This window comes from Onychostruthus taczanowskii, unplaced genomic scaffold, assembly GCF_017590055.1.
Source record: "Onychostruthus taczanowskii isolate IOZ18803 unplaced genomic scaffold, ASM1759005v1 scaffold8, whole genome shotgun sequence".
Lineage (NCBI taxonomy): Eukaryota > Metazoa > Chordata > Aves > Passeriformes > Passeridae > Onychostruthus > Onychostruthus taczanowskii.
The window spans coordinates 5,378,281-5,399,292 of record NW_024505892.1 but is presented as its reverse complement, the minus strand read 5'-3'; the positions used below and the strand labels follow the sequence as shown (position 1 = coordinate 5,399,292).

Here is a 21,012-nt window from a genome sequence, read left to right as displayed (position 1 = left end):
GTTCAAGAGCAAAGCCGAACACAAGTCTCTGCAGAATTCAAGGACCATCCTCCCTTCATGGCAAAAGCTATTTACTACAATCCATTTGTATGCTCTGACCATTCTACGCCCACCTCATCCATGCGAGATCCTCCTTCTCAGCTCACGTCTAGGTTTAATTTGAGACTACTGCAAGGAATTATGGAACTTGCTGACCTGCCAATAAACTTTGAGGTTGGTAAAAACAGGACTCCTTCATAAAACTGTATTGACCTTTTAGAAGCATAACAGGTTTACATGGTTGCTAATTCTAATTCAGTATTTCACATACCCCACAGTGATTCATTTCACTGCTCAAGCCAAACTATTAAGCAAATCATGAAAACCCTCAAAAGCACACGTCCATCAGCTGAAGGGGAGCATCTAGAGATTAAAACTCTGTATCTGTAATCTCTGTGGAGCACATTAGTCCTATTTACTTGGAGAAATACCACACTTATAATCAAAGTCTGCTGTCTTTTGTCAAACAGTTTAAGAATGCAAGGGAGAAATTAGTTTAACTTCAGTTTCAGCTCTAGGGCTATCAGTTTCTTTGGTCTGCAGACTATCCTCCCATTGCTGCACACTGCACGCTAGAATTCCTGCAGATAAGGAACCTCTATGATGACCTTGACATTTTGTTGCAAATCTTGACTTTTTTGGAGGGGCCTGGGGAGAGGCCTGAAAGTGTTTTTCTCCACCAGAGGGACAAAGCATAGGCCTCAAGATTTTTGCTGAGTATTTCTTGGTAGGGAATTGGTTTTCAGCTTTATTTCCTACAGAAACAAAGTGTAGGTAATGATAATACCTTGTGTGCCTGTTCATGAATGTGCAAAAATCCCCAATACATCAGAAAACACATTCCATCAACACTGACAGCTCACCTAGTAAGGAAACTTAACACAGTTCCTTTCCAGAGAAAAGAGGCAACTGCTTCAGTTAATGGGTAACCAATTTCAAGTTTACAGCTACAGACTGCTTTCTTTGAAACTGGTAAATCTTTACGAAGTAGTCATAAAAAGGGAATGGGAAAATTGGATTCCAGCAAATTTCTTCTAATTTTGTGTTGGGTTATTTTAAGCTAGCATTTTAACATTTCATGAGAAGGTAAAATTCTGTGTTGCACATTAGGATGCTTTTAAAAATGAAAGCAGTAGCCAGAGATGACACCACACGACAGAGAGTATTTTATATTAAAATATTCACCACAGTAAACTGGCTTTTTATCTCTGCTTTCATTTTCAGTGTTACAGCAGCTAAAGAGTGAAGTGATTCTAACACAGGGTTTGAGAACACAAAGATTCTGAAGTTTAAATTATTTAGTGTGATTTTTTAAAAAAAGATTATATAAATATCATAAAAAGGATTACAGATTTAAGCAAGACTCCTTGGAGATTGTCAACTATCCTTCACACATAGAATTGCTTAAAGAAAGAGTTAAACATTCAGGCAATTTAATTTTTCTTTTTCAAAACTTTATTAGGTAGACATTACTAGATGACATTGTAAAACCCCTTGTGTGCAAGTGAACGAACTCTACAATGTATGTCTCCCCACAATTAACCAAATCCACTGCCCCCCGCCCCCATTTCTGAATATTCATTCTAAGATGGGTGGAGTGCATTCAAATGCGACTTTACATTCTTCCATTTCATCATGGGGAAGCACTTTTTCAGTCTGTTGCTAACAGGGGCTTGGGATGTCAGTGTAAATGAAAGGAATGCCTTTAAAGGAAACAAAGTACCGTAAGTTGTGTCTTACGAAATTCAGTCTCATATGAACACCAGATTCGTCGTAGAGTCTTTTAAAAATTAAACTGCCTACAGTGATTGTATTTAGCAAAGTGAAGCAATACAGAGACATATCTACTACTGAATACTAGTGAGGTAACATTTTGAAAATAAAACTGTTAAAAAATTCCCTTACTTTCGAAAGGTCCTGTCCAGCAGGACAAACATTGGCAGAATACCTTCCCTTGTATCCATGCATGTACATGTGCATATACAACCTGTGTCTACTATAGCTTTTTAAAGAACAAGATTTTAGTTATACATTCATCAGGACAAGTTTAAAGATCAGACATTACTATGGCAGATTCAACAGAAGATTTCAATGAACCATCTTTCTAGACCTCCTATATGAAAAGGCACTCTGAAGAGGGTAGCAAGAAATAATCCTTACAAAACATTGACATGAACTAAAGCAGCCACATAGGTAGCACACTCAACAGTGATTACTGGTGTACATTTAAAATACCAACTTGAAGATGAATGATTTGTAAAATATTGCCCAAGACTACTGAATATTTTATCAAGTTATTACAGTATGAAGACCACTGTTGCAATACTAGGCAACAGAAAATATAGTTTTAGCTAAATGCAAGACAAAGATAATGGGGAAATCTTATCAGCATTTTGGTTGTGTGAATGCTGGTTCTAGGAGAGAAAAAAATTCATTTAAGAAAACAACTAGTAAAAATAAACAGTAACTCATAAGGTTGATGGAGTATTTTGACACATGGCATCTTCTATTTAATGGATTATAGAAGGCTCAAATTTTAAAATCTTGAGATAATGCTGAAATAGAAGTTATTAAGATATGTAATAATTCACTTATAAATTGATTGCAGTATGGCTCCAAATCAAATTCCCTATCACCAAAACCTTTAGATATGCAAGCTGAATCCTGACTAAACAGTCACAGCAGTGTTCACAGTATATGAAAGCTATATTACCAACTAGTAACTCCAGGGTGGAAAAAAGCCCCTCCTACAGTTTTGAAAAACTCAAGAGTTTCAGGAAAATAAAAGGTTCAAAGGGATATTCATCTTAATTTCTCCTGCTTTCCTTTACAAATTCTCAGTGGGGGAAATGGAACTTATTAAAACCATCTTGTGATCAGGAATCTATAAAAAATAAGACCTTCTAAGCATAATTTTTCTTCTTACCCCCCATTAACTCAATTTCCTTCTGATAATTACCTTTTATACTTCATTTTTTTTTTTTGACAGGTAACTGCTCCCATAAGCTCATGAAATTCAAGGTAGTTTTAGAAAAGTAGCTTATTCCTGACTTCAATAATAGATGGACAACAGTCACATCAATATTAGTGAGAACAAACAGGTCCTTTAGTAAGTTTAGAACTGAAAGGGTAAAATTCCACTGTCTTCTGGAAAACGAAGTAAGAAGAAATAAACCCCACAACAACCATTTCGAAGCTATCAGAAGATGGCAAAATGAGTAATACTTTTCCAGATCACACCTCCCACCCTGCAGTGAAGGGCTGGGCAGAGATCCCAGAGCTGCGCCACCATCTTGATTGATGGTTTCGTCCACCGAGATATCCACCCCAGAGGAGTTACCAATTTGTATTAACAGGATATGTTAGCTCCAGCTGGATAACACTGAAATGCTCTCAACCTGCTTTAAGCCCCAGCCTAGTTGCAGTGCACCTCCATCTGCCATATTCCTTGGTGCTTCCACCTCCAACAATCAGTGTGAACAAGGCACCAGAGAGCCCCCGAGCTGGCAGGTGCAGCCACAACAGGCTGTGCTCAATTCTCCTCCAACAGGCTGCATTTCCTTCAGTGGTGGAAAACTCATGGCTTCTTATGTTGGAGGAGCCAGACTTACTCTAACAACTTAAGATGCATTTCTGCAGAAGTCTGAAGGAAGATGGGAGTCAGGGGAAGGGATAGGGGCAAAGAGCAAGTTAAAAAAGCCACAGAAATGAGATGATCAGAATTAAAATAAGCATGCCAGATTACTTTTATGATCGGCTCACTTCTTCCCTAATAGAACATTTGTCAACTTTCTCACAAACCAAAACTCACTACTTTGGCTTAATGTAACTGTAGGAGTCCACAGAACAGGAATTCCCACACTGCTCTGTTAAGGGGTATGAACACCTTTCATTTGTTTCAAGCAATAAGGCACTTACACATTTTAAATCCCTCTTTATACAAAACACTAAATACTGGAATTCAAGTGTTGCTTTAATGGGCATTGCCTTCCTCCAGTTTTTACAAGTTCTTAGTCATCCCATAAATATACTACAAAAAGTTCCCATCACTGATGCATCTAGCTTGTATGCTGCCCAAATGCAGAACTAGAAATTGCTTTCTTAATGAATCCACAGTGTTTGGCCAGCACCCTAGTTGTGCCAGAAGCCTGTACACTAAAAAGGGTGTGATCTATTATCTCACAACCCTCACCTCTTGCCATTCAAATTAAGCCTATTTTAAAGGGAACCCTTCACCCTAAAATACACAAAACAAGAGATGGGGGCAAGGGAAGACTTCTCATTGCACTGTCATGGAATTAAATTCAGCTTGTACTCCTCAGAGATAATTTTTTTCTTTTTTTCAACACTATTCTCACCTCTACCATAGTGACAAGAATTAACAAATACCCAAAAATGTTATTTTGTACTCAGATGGTTAGTTATGTAACAAAGATGACTGTGCCGTTTAAGTAAATTTTTAAAAATTCAAAATTAAAAGCCCTGAAGAAAAACAGATTTCAGCATCTTGCTTTTAAGTAATGTAAATACAACAAAATTAGTATTTTGCTTATATCTCAGCAAAGCCTTAATGAAGCAACTTCTTATGAGTTCATATTTTACAGGTCCAATTTGATCATCAGCCATTTTCACAAGTTAGTTTCAAATTATGAAATTTAAAATGAGAAGGAGCGCATACAAAGTGTGTAAGAATGGAAACATGGTAAACAATTTATTATTAGATGGTAAACAGTGAAATGTAAATCTATCCCTTGTAATTTCTGGACACAAAGCAGCAGGATGCAAATTGATATGAAAAACTCTTAAGAGAGCATATTTATGCAAAAAAAATAGTCCATGACTAAAGACTGAATCTATCTGCTCATCCAGAGCTTGCATAAGGTACGAAGATGTTTTCTGACTGCATCATAGTTTTACAGGATGGGTTTAAAACACCTGAACAGCTTCTCTGAATTCTGTAAATATAGTTCCTTCTAAAAATGAGGTAAATGTGGCATTGTGTTAGTAACATCATGCTCTTTGACAAGAAGTTAAAAATTTCCAAAATACTGTTTTCAGTCTGACAAATTTTCAACAAGGTGAACACTGAATGGGGTTGGCAGGCAATTGTGTTTAAGATATGTGCAAAATTCACATTAATGATAAAAACAAATATTTTTACACAACAGGCTTCTCTTCTGAATTTCATCTATCCAAACACTTCTGATTAATTTTTCATGTTTTGATAAGCCAAATAAGCACCAAGAAAGGTTTTATTTTGCACAATATGCATATTTTCATAAATAAATCACTATTATAACTATTGTGTTATACAGACAGATTTTTAAATTAACAGCTGGAATTATGTTTCAAAATGTATGTATTTTTTGCTACGGAGTAATTAAAACTTATTACACATTTTTAACTTTGAAACCAGAGCATGCACTCTAAGATCAGTTTTCATTTCCCTGCCTTATGGTATTTCACTATTAGGCCAAGAGAAGAGAAGCGTCAGTAATTAATTGCCTAATATGTGCAGTCTGTTCCTTACTGTAGAGAGAACATATGGTTCCTGAACTCTTATGCACAGGAAGGTAAGGAAGAATCAGCGAGGAAGCTTCAGTCTGCAAGCAACTGCATTTATTAGTTTTATTACAAAAATGTTTTGGAGTGTTACGTACTCAAGCTGTAACAACAGTGACAACACTGTCTTTTAATTGAATCAAGGCTCAGCTGGTTTTTCATGTAACAGTAGCAAGATAAACTACCAAACAGATCAGCAACATAACTTTTTAGATGTTGTGCACCCTCAAATTTGTGTGTTAAGTCCTAAAAATACTGAACAGCTGCAATTCCATTTCTTAGTGTGCTACTATTTGTTACATTGAAGAAAGTGAATTTGAAGAAATTTAACGTTGTCTTTGGGTGTTGTTTCTAATTTTATTAGTGACTCAAAGCATTAAGGTCTCTTTATCATATTAAAAGCTAGTGAACCCTCTCCTGACAATCTTCTCTAATGAGAATGTTGTTGGGAAATTCTTCCCAACTCCTTCCCTTTCCTGTGCGTACTAAACACATTGGCATCGTTCCGCAATGACAGGAGTGGCTCCACAGTAGTTTGCGCTTCTTAAGAAGTGAATCAGGTTTTCCATGGCTATCAATATGCTTTCAGATGTTTTTATAAAAGTATTTGTGACCAAATTCCACACTGGCATAAAAATAGTTTTCTCTGGTTTAATGGGGCTGTGACTGATGTCAGCAATGAAGCTAACTCGCTGCAACTATAAGGCTTAAAAGAAAGTAAGAAATTACCTAACAGTTTCCTCATGTAGGATTCTTTCCATCAGCAGAGATCTAATATAGATTATAACAGTAACAGCAATCTGTGGTTCTTATCCACAACTTGAACCTGCACAATTAGCATACCAAAAATTATGACGTAAGGTTTGCTCAAGAAACAAAATAACACAACTGAATTAAAAAAAAAAAAAAAAACACAAAAAAACCAAAAAAACAAAAACAACTAACAAACCAACGAAGAATTTGCACGGCAATCTATTTGGCCACTGAATATTAAACAGTTTCTCAATTCTAACTGGCGTAAGAAACCATTCCATCACTGGTAAATTTGTATCCTCTGGGAGATACAAATTTATCACTGCCCCACCCACACACCATTTAACATCACACAAACTATGACAGTCTTTGGAAGAGCAAAAAGCCTCTTGGCTAAAATGAATACCTGACGGTGATCCAAAATACTTTCTAGTTAAAATTGGCAGTAGTGCCTGCAAATTAATATTTTTAATAAAGTAAAATTTTTATACTGAATAAATAGGTGTAAATTACAAAAACTCTTAACACACCAGGAAGAGTTACTAAGTCAGCATTAGGAGCATCAAAACCAAACACAAACTCTTCCCTTACACATTTGCGCTGCCTCAAAGGAAGATAATAGATCACTAGAAGTGCACTGTACTTTAATGACACTGAACAGGTAGGAATATGCTGTTTATTATAAAGGTGGTGAAAACTAAAGACTCACTGACTTTTTTGTACAGAACTAAGCCTGATGGGTCAGCTCAGCACAAAGCTACTTGGAATTGTTTTTCTGCTTCTTGCTTGTATTCCCACTCAAGCTTATTACTCTCACCAGCTAATAGACTTACATACGGAAAAGCACAATTACTTTCTAGTCACAAGCTCCTGGATAAATTGTACATATACCTAAATTGTGCTTTCAGATGCCACAGGACAGAAAATGATCCTGCTGCTGATATGGCTGAGTAGCCCTGTGTTACCTGGGACTTGACCCCACTACTGAAATACAACTAAATTCACGTAGTGGAGAAAGGGAGAGCAGCTCCTGGGGGGGAGTGTGTCCAGCCAGCCCTCCCAGCAGGAGCAGGATGGGGAACACACAGCCACGGCACAGGATGGGGAGAGCCCCAGCTCTGACTGCGCGCCTGCACGCAGGACTGAGCACACAGGCAAATCCAGCCCCAGCAAGCTTGGAACAGAAGGCTAGTGTACAACAGATTTAAGCATTTCCTAGTCTGAACACAGGCACTGCTGAGCAACATCCTTGCACAAAGCTAAATTATCTTAAATATCAAGTGTCATGAAAGCAAACACAATTACCATGATGATTAGCATACAGTAGTGTGGAATCTGCCTTAGCAGGTTAATATAGCTGCCTGATGAAGTTTTCTGCTAATAAACATGGAGTAGAACAGCCCAATGGTTCCTTTAGCTACAAAAAACACAATACATTTACATAATTTCCTTATGAAGTTCATTCAGTTTCTTTCAAAAGACTAAATTAATGTTTTTAAAACAAATGACATGGCTTTGATGCATGTAAGGTTTGCTGTGATGAGTTGCTTAAAAGCTAGTGTTTAACCAAATGAAGCTTTGTACTGAGCTACTTCTCAAGCTTTAGTAGGTTACATTATATAATATTGATAAAAATTATATTTAAGTACTTTTCAGGTGGGAGTATTTTCATACAGATGGAAAAAGACCTCCATATCCTTATTCTGCCTGGTTCTTGAACATTTATCCTGTTCTACAGAACAAATTATTGTAATTCCTTGCAATTGCAAAATTATTAATTGGAAAAATTATCATAATTCCTTTTTTTTCTCTGCAGAAAAAGCACAATCAGACTCGCTCATCTTTAAAAGGTCAAAGATGTCTCTTTCTGCTCTGTATAGAAAATGAAGAACCATTTCCCTTTGATTTAATCTGTCCTAATCTGCGTAGATGAAATGATAATGTAAGAGCTGAGTTGTATGTTCCTTTTCTCCATCCACAAGGACATACTTTCTGAATAGAAGTAAGTGCAGATCTATTATCTTCCCTTTTATGTTCTTTATTCTAGTATCTTAGTTTCAGATCTTACTGAACTCTAGTTAAAAACTGAAAAAGGCAAACATGGCAGAGTGAAAACAGCTACAAAGACTATAAGAATATCTCTTACATTTATACAGAACCATGAAAAGAAAGGAAATTAATCCACTGCGTAGTTAAGTACAGATAATCTCCAGTACTAAAATAATCTCAAGTGGAATAGTTTGACACCAAGTTATAGACTGCATTGCAAACCCAAATCTATCTATCTATATATATCTTGCTCTCTGAGGTCTGAAGGTTTTTCTAAATAATACAAAAATATCTTCATTATTTGACATTTAAAGAGAGGAATAAAAATCCCTGAGTAAGCCAAAGACAACTGATATGTATAGCCTCAGAAAACACACTCAAAACCAAGACCAATTTTAAGGCAGCTTCCAATTTCAGACAGAACACAAACAGAAAACTGATGTGTCTCAGAAGAAAGTAAGTCTAAATAACAGGTGAATTTGCATTGACTATAGGCATTGAATTTTATTTATAAATACCACTGCCTCCCTCCTTAATTTGGAAATCTTTGAAAGACACTATTTCTACTGTTAGGATAACAGGGCAAACTTGCCCTTAAATTCAAATGGAAATTATTAAATAGTTATTGACTACTATGGTGTGCTTGAAGAAAAAAAAATGCAAGAAAACAAAAACAGAAGCTGATAGAAAACAAGCACACTATTCAACTATGGTAAACTGATATTTGTGTTTCCAGGTAAACAAAAGTTATCAGCTTCTTCCACTGAGGCTTCGAAGTCGAAGTATCTTGTAACATTATTATGTTGGTGGGGCAGAACACTATTAACTTAAAAATTACAACTGGATTCAGATTTAACAAAAATTTTCAAAGAAAGTGGTACAAAGTACATCCTCTTAAATGATACTTTCTTTGCCAGCCTAAATTTTGAAGTCAGTTGACTCTTAAGGACATTTCCCCTCTTCCTGCTTCCCCTTTCCCCATACATACACAAACATATATATATAAATATATGTGTATCTTCAAACACACAAACTAAAAAGAAGTACCTTCACAGTACAAATCTAATTTTCTTTTATGATTAGCTTGAATTTTTACAGTATGAAGTAGATATTTTTTTTTGTTCAGTTCCTTTCTTTATTGTTTCAGTGTTCTGTCTAAACAAATTTATTCTACTTTAAGTTATATTTGTATGATAGATTTGGATTAAAATTAAAAGTGTAAAAATTCTCAGTAATTGACTCCTTATGCTGAATTACATTGCTTTTGTTGTGATGCACTGAGAAAGAAGTTTGGTAACAAACAGTTGAACTTAAGGAAAAAAGAGCAAAGATAGCTATTCTCTTCAGAACTGTCATGCGCCAGGAAGAGAAACACTGGAAGCAGAAAATAAGAATGAAGTGGTCTCATAAGAATTTATGATCACTTCCCTTACCCTGGATTCACAGATTTTCCTCGTAAGACATCAGTGGATACTCCAAGACTCATGTAGTAGTAGCCTACTCAAGGGAACAAACAAACAAACAAAATGTGCTATTTAGGCTATAAAATTTCATCAAGTCAATCCTCACACAGGTAGTGTGTAGCATGTATATCATATTTCAGGTCAGAATAAAAAGAGCAGGTTGCCAGCTTCCCTGAAGACACATTTCAGGGATATCTTGGGACAGATTAGGCCACTGACACATCTTGTTATCTAAACCCTTCAGATTTTTTTCTGCACTGTGAGAATTTAAAAATTAAGTCCTGTTGTAAGAAATCTTGTCATACCCTCTGCCATTAATATTAATAGACTGTCATAAATAAATTACTGAAGTGAAACCAATCACCATATTCTTAAGTATCACGGCGCTTCAATACTAAGGGTATTTCCCTCTGAGGCACTGCAGTTTGGCGGTGGCAATGTGCACTCCACTAGCAGGACGACTCAGAAGATAACCAGCTGTCATGCTCTGGCATGTGATGGGGTTTTGGTATGCTGAACAGAATGCTGTGTGATGGAAGTTATTTACAGAAGTAGTTTTTAATACCAAAAGTAGTATGCTCAGTATACAGTAAGAGTCCAAACACTTCTAAGCATTTCCACCTTAAAGGCCGACACTGAAGTTAAACGAGCACATGTTAGCAGTTAAATGCTTTCTTCACAGGCCAAATCGGTAGTAGAATTGTGGCTACAATACAGACTTGGATTGTCTGGTTCAGAAACTTAGACTCAAAAAAACCCCTCCAAAGTAATAACTAAAAAAAAAAACCAACAAAACCAAAAACATTTAAAAAGCAGCAGTCAGGGGGCCCATCTTGTTGAGAGTGCACCAGAGCAAAGAAGCTTTCTGGTCTGCAGTAGTGTTTTCAGCTGAGGGAAGATGGCAGGAGAGCCCCCATCCTTCTTCCGGGGCGGTGGCTTTGATGCTGTAACCAGCACTGTATTGCTCTGTTGCACAAAACACGGATAGCCCTTGCAGGACCAGCTCAGTTCAGAGGAGTAATGTCCGTCCTCACCAGGGCATACCTGTCCGTGACCTTTTCCTCTGCTTTTTACAAAGGCAATAGATAGGAAACACAAATAAACCTGCCAAAAGAAGGAAACACGAAAAAAACACATAATTAAATGCAATCTTTTGTGCATGTGTTAGGTTATTTAGATATATGTATTCAGATGGAGCTTTTCATGACTCAGGAGAATTTAGACCAGGCATTTGGACAAGTAGAAAAAAATACTAGCCTGCAACAACCAGTGTCTTGGATAATGAGTTAAGCTACACTTACTCTTTTCTGTTACAACAAATTCCTGCTAACCCTACACTCACCTCTGACAAATTAATTTCTGAATCGTGCTGTTTGGTATACAGTACAAACAAAACTTATAAAAGCACTCTGGAAATTCTTAGATCTAAATTCAAAGCTGATGTAACTAAGCTACTTTTCAATTAGATTCACATGCAATAGAGACAGCATGTTATAATTTTACTTTTTATTTATTTTTACAAGCATCCTCATCTACTGTTAAGTAATAGCAAATATTTATCTTTAATAATATCAAGTATTTATCCTTGCCTGGACAAGGACCTATTTATTCTTAAGTCATTTGAGAGAAAGAAAGCTGTAAAGACAAAAATAAATAAATACATCACAATCATTCCAGTGAAAAACAATTTGTCAAATAGTCTGTACTCTTTCAAACCCAAACGAGAAGTATCTTCCTCTTTCTCTTGCTACCAGCTGACTGAAATGGCCAAAGATTTTCTTTTCAAACACCACTACAGTAACAACATAGAACAAAAGACTACTACAATCACAGGGTTGTTACTTTGCTCAATAGCCTTGTAAATGGTGGAGTATGGTTATCAGCTATGTAACTGTAATTACTCTAATAGTGGTTGGCAGCAAATATTGCTCTAATTACCTCAAAACCAAAGTTTTTCTATAATTGATCAATGTTTTTGGAACTGCTCATACTGCTGGCCTTGATCATATCTTATCCAGCCAAGCCTAGGATGAGACTTCAATGGCACTCTGATTATTATTGCAAATACTGTTATTATATTACTGCAAAACCCTCTTAATTTTTAGTATATAAAAAAGTGGGCTTTTTTCCCCCCACCATAGATTATACCAGATTGCAGACCAAAATAAGATTTACTGACACTAAGAAGCCTTTATTGTTTAAAATTTTGGCATAAAAATGCTTTTGAATAGAATAAATATTTAAGATAAGCACTGCTCACTCTTAAGTGAAGATGGTTGGTCTAAATACAGAAACTACAGCAATATTCCTTATTTGGCCAGATGTAGTCTAGAAAAGCTGTAATAGTATTTCGGTTATAGGTTGACTGGTTACTTCCAGCCTTATTAATATAGCTATCCTGGTGTATTTTGGCTTTATTGTATGAAAATAAAGGAGCCACACCCCAATATACCTCAGGGCTAGGCCTGCACTGCAAATTCTCAGTGGAATAAGCAGTTTGATGAAAAGCTGTGAAGCAGCATGATCCCTCAATGACATATTGCTGCCAACATAAAGAGTGGATATGCACTCACCTGAGCAAAATTATACCTTGTTGTCACAGCTAATCTCCTTTTTGTGGGAAACCCCAGCTAAGCCCAGTAAAAAGCATCTTTGCTGAAATATCTGTCCACATTAATGCAACCACAGTAAGAGAGCTTTGATACTGTAATCAAGTGAGTTCAGAGTACCAGTTTTTGTGATGGAATACAATTTGGCAGCCTTCGCACTGGATCATGTTTTGAGACTGACTCATCCCAATTTGCTGCTTTGTTGCTGTTGCAGCTTCAAGCTGGTGAGCTTTTGGGACTAAGCCTTAGTTCCCTAAAAACCCTGTCATACAAATGACCGAGATTATAAAACTGTGATTCAATGGGGTGATTATAAGGCTGAGTCCAAGTCAGCCCCCAGGATTATGCTTAAATTACTCTGGACTTTTTGCTAGTTTATCTACAGCAGTTAAAGATGTTTGTTTGGAAAATGAAACAAATGGGAATAAAAACAAAGCTAGTAAGCATAAATTTAAAAAAACCCATTTTTTTAGAAAAAATAATATGCTTAATACTCAAACAGCATCTGTGAAATATGTATTTTATCTCCGTGTCTTTGAGATGTCATATAGAGAAAGTCATTGCATAATCAGGATTAGTTTCATTCACATATGTAACTCTTACCTATTACAACAGCTACGGCTCCCAGTGCCAGTCCCAGAACCAATATTAGGGGTGTAATGAGTAGTTTTCCAGCTGAAATGCAAAATTCATTAAATAGTTCAAAGAAGTTTTTAGTTTTTAATTTCCAACAATTCATAAATATTTGAATATCAGAAAATATTTTAATCTATTATTTTAAAAATAATATTTTTTTTACCTCTAAAAATAGGATTCCGATTTGTAATTTCATCCTACAAATTCAGCCAGCAACTATCACCACACTGTCAGCTCCCTATACACATTTCTCTCTGCCCTCTTCACCCACAACAACTCTCCGAGCACAGCTTATTTCATACATTAACAGCTTGCATTTATTTCTGTTTCCATTCTGAAATCCCTCAAGCATTGACAGGAACGTGATAGCTGTAACGCTGCTATAATTTGGCTTCTCCGGAATCCTACTGCACAGCAACCAGCCTGGAGAGATACCAAGCAAAGTAGCATCTTGGAAAGTTTAGGTTAGCTCAAGGTGATGAGACCATCACCTTTAAATACATTTCTGCTTGCTTTAAAAGGTTACAGTGAAGTGCTCATGTACAGCTGTGATTTAGGTCTAAGTCAAACCACAGCCAAGTCTATTTTGGATCTACGTTTATAAGGATATGTTGTGGCTCTTACACAAGTAGGGCAGTGATGTTGAGCAGCATACTTCCTGGCGCATAAGACCAAGAACAAATAAAGCATGCTCATATTCTTTACTTTCTGATGAGTTCATGATTTGTAGAAGTTCACACAGTGAAGGCAGGGGTCTTGCTGGAAAAGTGAATTTGAAACTGAACCAGAACCCAAGCTATCTTCCTTGCACTGCCTGCTTTCAGTAGAACAATCTCCCTGGATCTGTTTGCTGAGCAGTTGCGTCAAAGAGCAGGGACCTGAAATTCTGCAATTCCCTAAGTTAGGTATGTGTTTGAAAGGTCACCTCTAGAATGGGAGAAAAATTGAGTTGTTACCTCTCTCTTCCCTCCCTCAAGTCACTCATATCAGATTTCAGTAAGAGGATTACTACATTCAATAATGATGTAAACCTTTCCATAACCTGAGACACTAATTTGAGCAGTCTGAAGGAAAAATAAGATATTTTGGAAATATTGACAGCAGTTAAACGAACTGGTCCTTTTCTTGCTCTGTTTTGATAGCTTTTAAATTTCATGGGAGTGCAGTAGGTGGGAAACATTAATTCCTAGAAGAAAAAAATTTGGCAAATATTTGTATTACTCTAGTTGCTAGGCATCCTAATGGCATACCTTCCTGGGACTCCACTGAGCTGTGTTCTATACACACAGAACTTGTCAAATACATTATTCAAGTGCAGACAGAAGAATGAATGTAAAGTGATGGAAAACCTTAAGAAAGGTCCAAAAATAAGAAATTAAAAGCATTTTAAGACATTACCAGTGTCTTCAACAATTTCAACTAAGGCTTGTAAAAGATTAGATGCTTAAGGTATGAACTCCTTACTTCATCAATAGCTATGTGATTAGAAGACTAGAAAATTATGATGTTTGGCACCAAAATTATTAAAAACTTAAGTCAATGAGCTGGTGACTAAGTATGCAGAAACAGAGTCTATGGGAAGGGCTAAGCTAGCCTTCAATTGGAATAACTTCTTTTCAGACATAAAGAACAGTTCCTGAGCTAATTCAAGAACTTGTTCACTTATATTTGACAAACTCAGAGCTGAAATAAAGCACGAGTAGTGTCTTTCCTTCTGCCTGTAAATATCAAGTTACGAGTACTGTGTAGTTATCTTTTATAATTTATCTTGTAGAATAAAATGACTTCATCATCGTGAGACCGTATCTTCTTTTGGTCAGGAACGCATTATTTCTAAAGACCAAATTTCAAAACAAATACTTTTTCTACTTGTATATCTGTCACATGCAAATCCTTAATATTTCTCTACCTTTGTAAACCAAAATTAACAAACAACAAAAGGTGAACAAGACTTGCAAATGCTGCCATCAGGAAGAGTACAAACAGCAGCAATCCCTGGCAAAGCAGCGGGTATGTACTATTTGCTGCAATGGTTTTTATCTGCATTCTATGAAACAATTACAAAATGCTCAGTTTTACATGTCAGAATTGAAAACTACTTTATATCCAATTCCAGTTTGATAACTATCGTTTGTCATAGCACAAAAGATTATGAGGCAACACACCAAGAAATGTTACTGAGACTAAGGCTGCTTGCTGCAGGCACCGTCCTACGTCTGTTAGCTCTGAGACTGAGAGCACAGAGAGCAAATCTAATGCCTGTCTCAGAGCTGAATAAAATCTTGGGTCGTTAGCCCATGTGGTCATCTCAGCAGTAGGCTATGACAGCCAGTTTGCTGTTGTCCAAAGTTACTTTTCAAGGGAACTTAATAAAAAGCAATTGAAACAGGACCTTTTTACAATTGCACTCAAATTAATTGTAACAAATTCTCTTCTGGGTGGCCCAGAACGAAGATGCAGACATTTGTGGTGATACAACAACTGTATTTGCAGGTGTCTCAGAGGGTTTGCCTTATTTGTGGTACAGAGAACCACATTCTTCTGCAAAATAGCAAAGTATTTCAGGAAACATGAAGGAATACTTTTCCCTTGCATAACAGAAACTCGGACAGCAGCACAGCAACTTTGGGTTTAGTTACAGGTTTTAGGGTAATATATCCACTGTACTGTCACAGAACAGTTTCTCTAAAAACCATGCTGGCTAAATAAGGGTAAGAAATGTCAGAGATCACTTCTGTTCTCCGGTTTTCTTCTCCCCGTGATTACTATCACCTTTACATAATAGTTGGTTGATGAAGAAAAGTATGTTTAAAATTATGCTGCCATAAATACTTTTCCCTTATTTTTACTGCAGAGCAGTTTGTATGCACTTGTTCCTCAACAGAAACCATGACAGCATGCCAGCCTGCCGTGCAGTGATCTTTTTACACATTCCACCTAGCCAGATTTTAGAAACAACCCAAAAAACCTTCACTCCACATGGCTATAAAACCACATTTATTAAAATATTTATTCTCCACAGCAATAAAGTAAAAAGTCATACGAAACCCCCACATATCTAGCCACACCTCACCAGTCTCCCAGATAGCCAAGATAACATTCCTTTAGTTTCCACTAGTTAGCTAACTAGCAGAGGCATTTTTCTACAGCAAATCCAGCCTGTTTCTCAGTACATGTTACTAAAATGTAGAGTCTATGCTTTTAATGGCATCTCTACTACCATCTCTTTCTTCTGCTGAATTTCAGAACCGAACCAAAACCCAGGCTTCTGCAGTAACACCTACTGATGATAATGTTCTGCTTTTGCCTGATAAAGTATTCACATATTTATATCTTCAGCTCTAGCTACTGGGATCTCCCTGAGCCTGGGTGTGATCCCTAACTGGAATTCAACATTTTTGGGTTTTAAATTTGATCTTAAGTGATTAAGACTAGTAAGCTTCAGCTCAACACATAAAACACAAACAAAACAAAAAATAAATCAAATATCATGATAAAGTAGAATCTGATGGACGGTGCATAAAAGAACAATATGAAAAGGTAGCAAGATATTATTATTTACTAAATTTCATTATAACAAAAGTAGCCAATGAAATTATCAGGAATCAATTAAAAAAAACCACAGTACTTTATCCAAATGGCACATAGTGAAATCCTAGAGCCTCTACCACAAATGTTGTGGAAGCCAAAATTTAAGAACTGTTAAAACTAGTGAAGGATCCATCCACTGAGGGTTATAAAGCAAAGGTTCAGACACAAACCTTAACTAAGAAAGTGTCTAAAGCAATGATTACTGGAAACAAACAGGAAGTGAGATCTTACTTTTAATTGACACTACTGGAGACAGACTATTAGGCAGACCTTTATACAAGCCCAATTAACAGCCACAGATCAATTCTGTTGAATTCTGTTTTACAAAGATAGAAGATCCAAGCAAATTTCCAGCATTGAAAATTGCATAATCCGCAAACAAACTGTATCACAGTTTGGGATTATACCTTCTTCAAAAGGTCAGGAGGTACAATCTTACAGCAATATAACAAATTTTTGAAAACCCATTAAAAACCAATGTGAAAACCCACATGTACACTTGTGTGGAAAAGAGTACCAAAAGCTCGACTAGCTCATACATGCAGGTCACAGCCAAAATCTACTGCAATGGAAGAAGAGCTGTGAGCTCAATTCCCAAATTCAAATCAGATGCAAATTTCTCAAAATTTTAATTTTTCATTTTCATGTATGAGTTCTGTTAGGTCTCTGGAGTATTTTGATAGTTATCCATAAAGTGTATCAGGATCAATATTCAAATCTAGAGCTGTAGAAATGACAGAGATTTAAGGTCATAAGTACTGATAAAGAATTTTCTGAATTCTTGTCAACTTGAGAGTTAACAAGCTATGGTAAAAATGTGGGCACTTATTACATGTGCTGACAGATTCAGGCACCTCTGTCTCTATTCAGATGATGACCATTCTTATGAGAAACCACATCATACGAAAGAGGGGGATTTGGAGAGAAATTTTTAACAGAAAACCCCATGATAAATGTAATCTGAGGCTTTGAGCTTTGCTAATCTTTCTTGGTTTATTAATTAATGCAAACCACAACTACACTTGCAAATAGGAGATGAAAATAAAAATATCTTATACCTTATCTATGTGTGATCCTGTAAATATGGACATGCACATATTTACCATGGAGCTTTAATATCCAAGGCCAGGCTGAACAGGGCTCTGAGCAATCTGATTTAGTTGAAGACACCCATGCTCATTGCAGGTGGCCTTTAAAGGTCCCTATCAGCCCAAACTATTCTATGATTCTAAAAAGGTTACCCATGATTCCGCACATGGGCAGCACTGACTTGGTAATGTCTCAGAGTGCAATCTGTTACTACAGCAGAGACTAATTACACCAGATATAACAAGATCTATTTAAAAAAAGCTTACATTGTTTGCCATTGTTGCTATTACTGAAAGCTTTTCTGAAATCTTACTAAGTGCTTTGAAACAGTTCTTGAAATTTAAGCCTAAATTTTTAATGAACGTTTATATTCATGTGCCCTAATGCCAGCACTGTCTTTCACGTAGACTAGACCTTCTGGTGTGTTCCAACTTATCTCTACAAAATGTTTCAGAATAGGCACTTCCAATCACCTACAATTTTTATCTCCTTTCTAGTTATTTCTATATCTTTAAATCATTTCTCTCAAAGTTTGTTACCAAAGCCTTGCAAGCTCCTAAGGTCAAACTAATGGGCTTGGATGCCATACTGCCACTTTTTTAAAACAAGCTTTCCAGGTTTGCAAATCCCCCACAATGCAGAGCAGCAAGACTGGCATTTTCATTACCAGGTCTACGAGTTTGTGTGTCAATTCTTCTGTTACTCTAGAAACACCTAGTTTTCTTACTGGAACATTTCTGGCTCAGGAGTAATGCTTTCACCTCAGGTTTGCTTTTTCCCTCAAGTTCTGTCTCTTGCCTTTACCTCTACAATCAAGCTCAAAGCATTTCCTCATCCTAGGTGAACTACAAGTCATCTCCAATTTTTATGCCTTAATTCAAATATGAAAAGTTCTGTTTTCCTTGACAGATACCCATTTTTTGACAGTTAATACATCAGTTTTTTTGTAACATTATAGGTCGCCTTACATGCTGTAAACTCACCACAATAACTGAATTTCACATATATGAAAGTCATCACGTAATATAAGAGTCTACTTTATTATCTTGTGCTTCTATAGGTTGAGACAAATATCTATCTGGCTCAAAAGCAAATTATGAGTGCCTTTTGGTTTAATAAAAACACATTTTCAGCATCATACTTTTGTGAGCAAAATTAATGTATATAAGTTGTGTTTTAAATCAGCTTGTTTTAAAATCAGCTTGTTTCAAGCTGATTTTATCTGAACTAAAGCTAACAGTTAGTGCCCTCCTATTTACATGGGAAAACCTTGAGTTTTTCTACTCAGATCAGGTTCAAATCCAAAGAGCCCTTTATTCAAACAGACTTACACCAAGGTTAATTTAAATAAGGTTTCTCCTCTGACCCATTTCTCCAATATACCTTGAGAATAAACACAGCCAGCGACATGCATATTGACAGCACTTTTACAGTTTGCTTATGTATTATATAAAAAAAAAATTAGTAAACAAGCTATCAGAAGAGGACACAATAATTAATCATACACATTCCATCTAAAAAGGGAGGGAAAGTGCCATATATTTAAACACACTTAATAAGCCACCTTTTGAATAACTGAAAAACAAGTTGTCCATCCAATCCTTTAAACCACTAGTTTCAATTTAACTATAATTGCCCTATGCCTCCATCACTTCACTGTGCAGCTCTCCACAAGGAGCATTAATCCACTCACCACAGACAGAGCCTCGCACTAATCTCCTTAAATGTGGTCTTTCGGGGAGGTAGCGGTATTTGCATCCAAAGATACTGAGGTTTGACGTGTGGTCTCCAAAGAAGCGGAGCTGGCGGTATCTCTCCCCACAACGGTAACAGAAATTAGTGTTACACTGTGAACAGGTCATGTGGTCACACCCTTCGGTTCTCTGGATGTGGATCTGTATGAGCAGAAGGAAAGAAGAAATATTATTTTTCCCCCCTTCCTAAGCACAGGAAAGCGGGCGTTACCTGGGGCAGTTCATGCGCCAGATGAAAAGAAGCTGCAAGCAACCCCCTGCAAAGTCACTACTTGCATTAATTAATACTGCAGCTGGCTTAAGACAATAATAGTTTTCTGAGGCATGTTTCAGAGCATTAAATGTGAGTTCTATTGTTTCCAGATTCTCATTTCCTTCGTAATCCTCCTTTTTCGTTTAAATGATCTTCATATCAGATGAGAATTCTTGCCCTTACTGCAATTTTGGTTTTATTCCTGAAGTTGATATGTTAGCACCAAACTTTGCTAAAAATAAAAGCAACACAGTGAATACAGTTATGAACTCTGTTTGACCCCTCCCCAGATGGGTTTCCCTCTTAGGCCACCTGTGGTTCCACTCCCTTTTCCATCACAAATTGATCTGGTATTTTGTAATAAACACCAGAAAGGCACTGCTGTTACAGTACATGATTTGAGAAGTATGAATACTTTCGCCTTTGTAAAAAAGCAAACAAAAAAAAAAGCCACAAACTATACGTGGAATAAAAACTTGCACCAAGCTTTCATGATACTCACAGCACGAAACAGGGCTGCCCTAGTTCTACAGCCATCTTTCTACCAATTGCCTGCTAAATATTTCCCTATCTTGCATTCCAAGACCACATTCCACAGTGGAACAGTAGATAGCTTAATAACTGAGGTTGAAAGTGATGGTCGGGGGTCATCTATTTTAACCCCTAACTCCAAGCTGGGATAACTTCAGACAGATCGCATTGCTCCAGGTCTCATCTCATTAGATTAAAAAAAATTTCCAAGCATGGGTGTGTCACAGCCTTTTTGAGCATTCTATACCATGTTTCACCATCCTCCCTGGGAATACTTTTTTCCATTACATCCAATTTGAATTTCACCTGTTGGAACTTGCAACAGAGAAATCAATGCCTCCTGAAACCTCCTATACTTACCTACGCGTATTTATTTCGCAGGAAGGTACAGGCAAAGACATGGCATGACCACTCAGTGGCCCTGCAAGCACCAGAGGCACTGAAAGCTCAGCGAGCTCTAGAGAAGCTCATGACTCCTGGGGTATCTGACATTTTTGAGAGGGTCAAATGCATTTGTTCTTTGGTGTCGATTAGGGTGATCTGAGCTCTCACCTTGCTCGCCCAAACATCTACTGAAACTGGCACTCTATCCACGTAGCAAAGAGCCACAAGGGTAACAGTAGTTCCAGATACACCCGCCAGCATCCCTGTGCCAATCTCAGTAGTGATCTCAGGATTTGCTT

At 36.9% G+C, this 21,012-nt stretch overlaps 1 protein-coding gene across 1 annotated transcript in view; it reads right to left on the bottom strand.

Annotated features, from left to right (window-relative positions):
* Positions 1-1,471: 1,471 nt before the first annotated feature.
* RNF217 (ring finger protein 217) overlaps positions 1,472-21,012 on the bottom strand; it is a 63,536-nt gene continuing 43,995 nt past the window's right edge. Inside the window, exons 5-9 of the mRNA XM_041423706.1 lie at positions 19,485-19,686; positions 13,079-13,150; positions 10,911-10,970; positions 9,837-9,900; positions 1,472-6,427 (exon numbers count right to left, since the gene is read on the bottom strand). Coding sequence (XP_041279640.1) covers positions 6,373-6,427; positions 9,837-9,900; positions 10,911-10,970; positions 13,079-13,150; positions 19,485-19,686 — 453 coding nt within the window. The 3' untranslated portion in view covers positions 1,472-6,372. The remainder of the gene's footprint in view (positions 6,428-9,836; positions 9,901-10,910; positions 10,971-13,078; positions 13,151-19,484; positions 19,687-21,012) is intronic.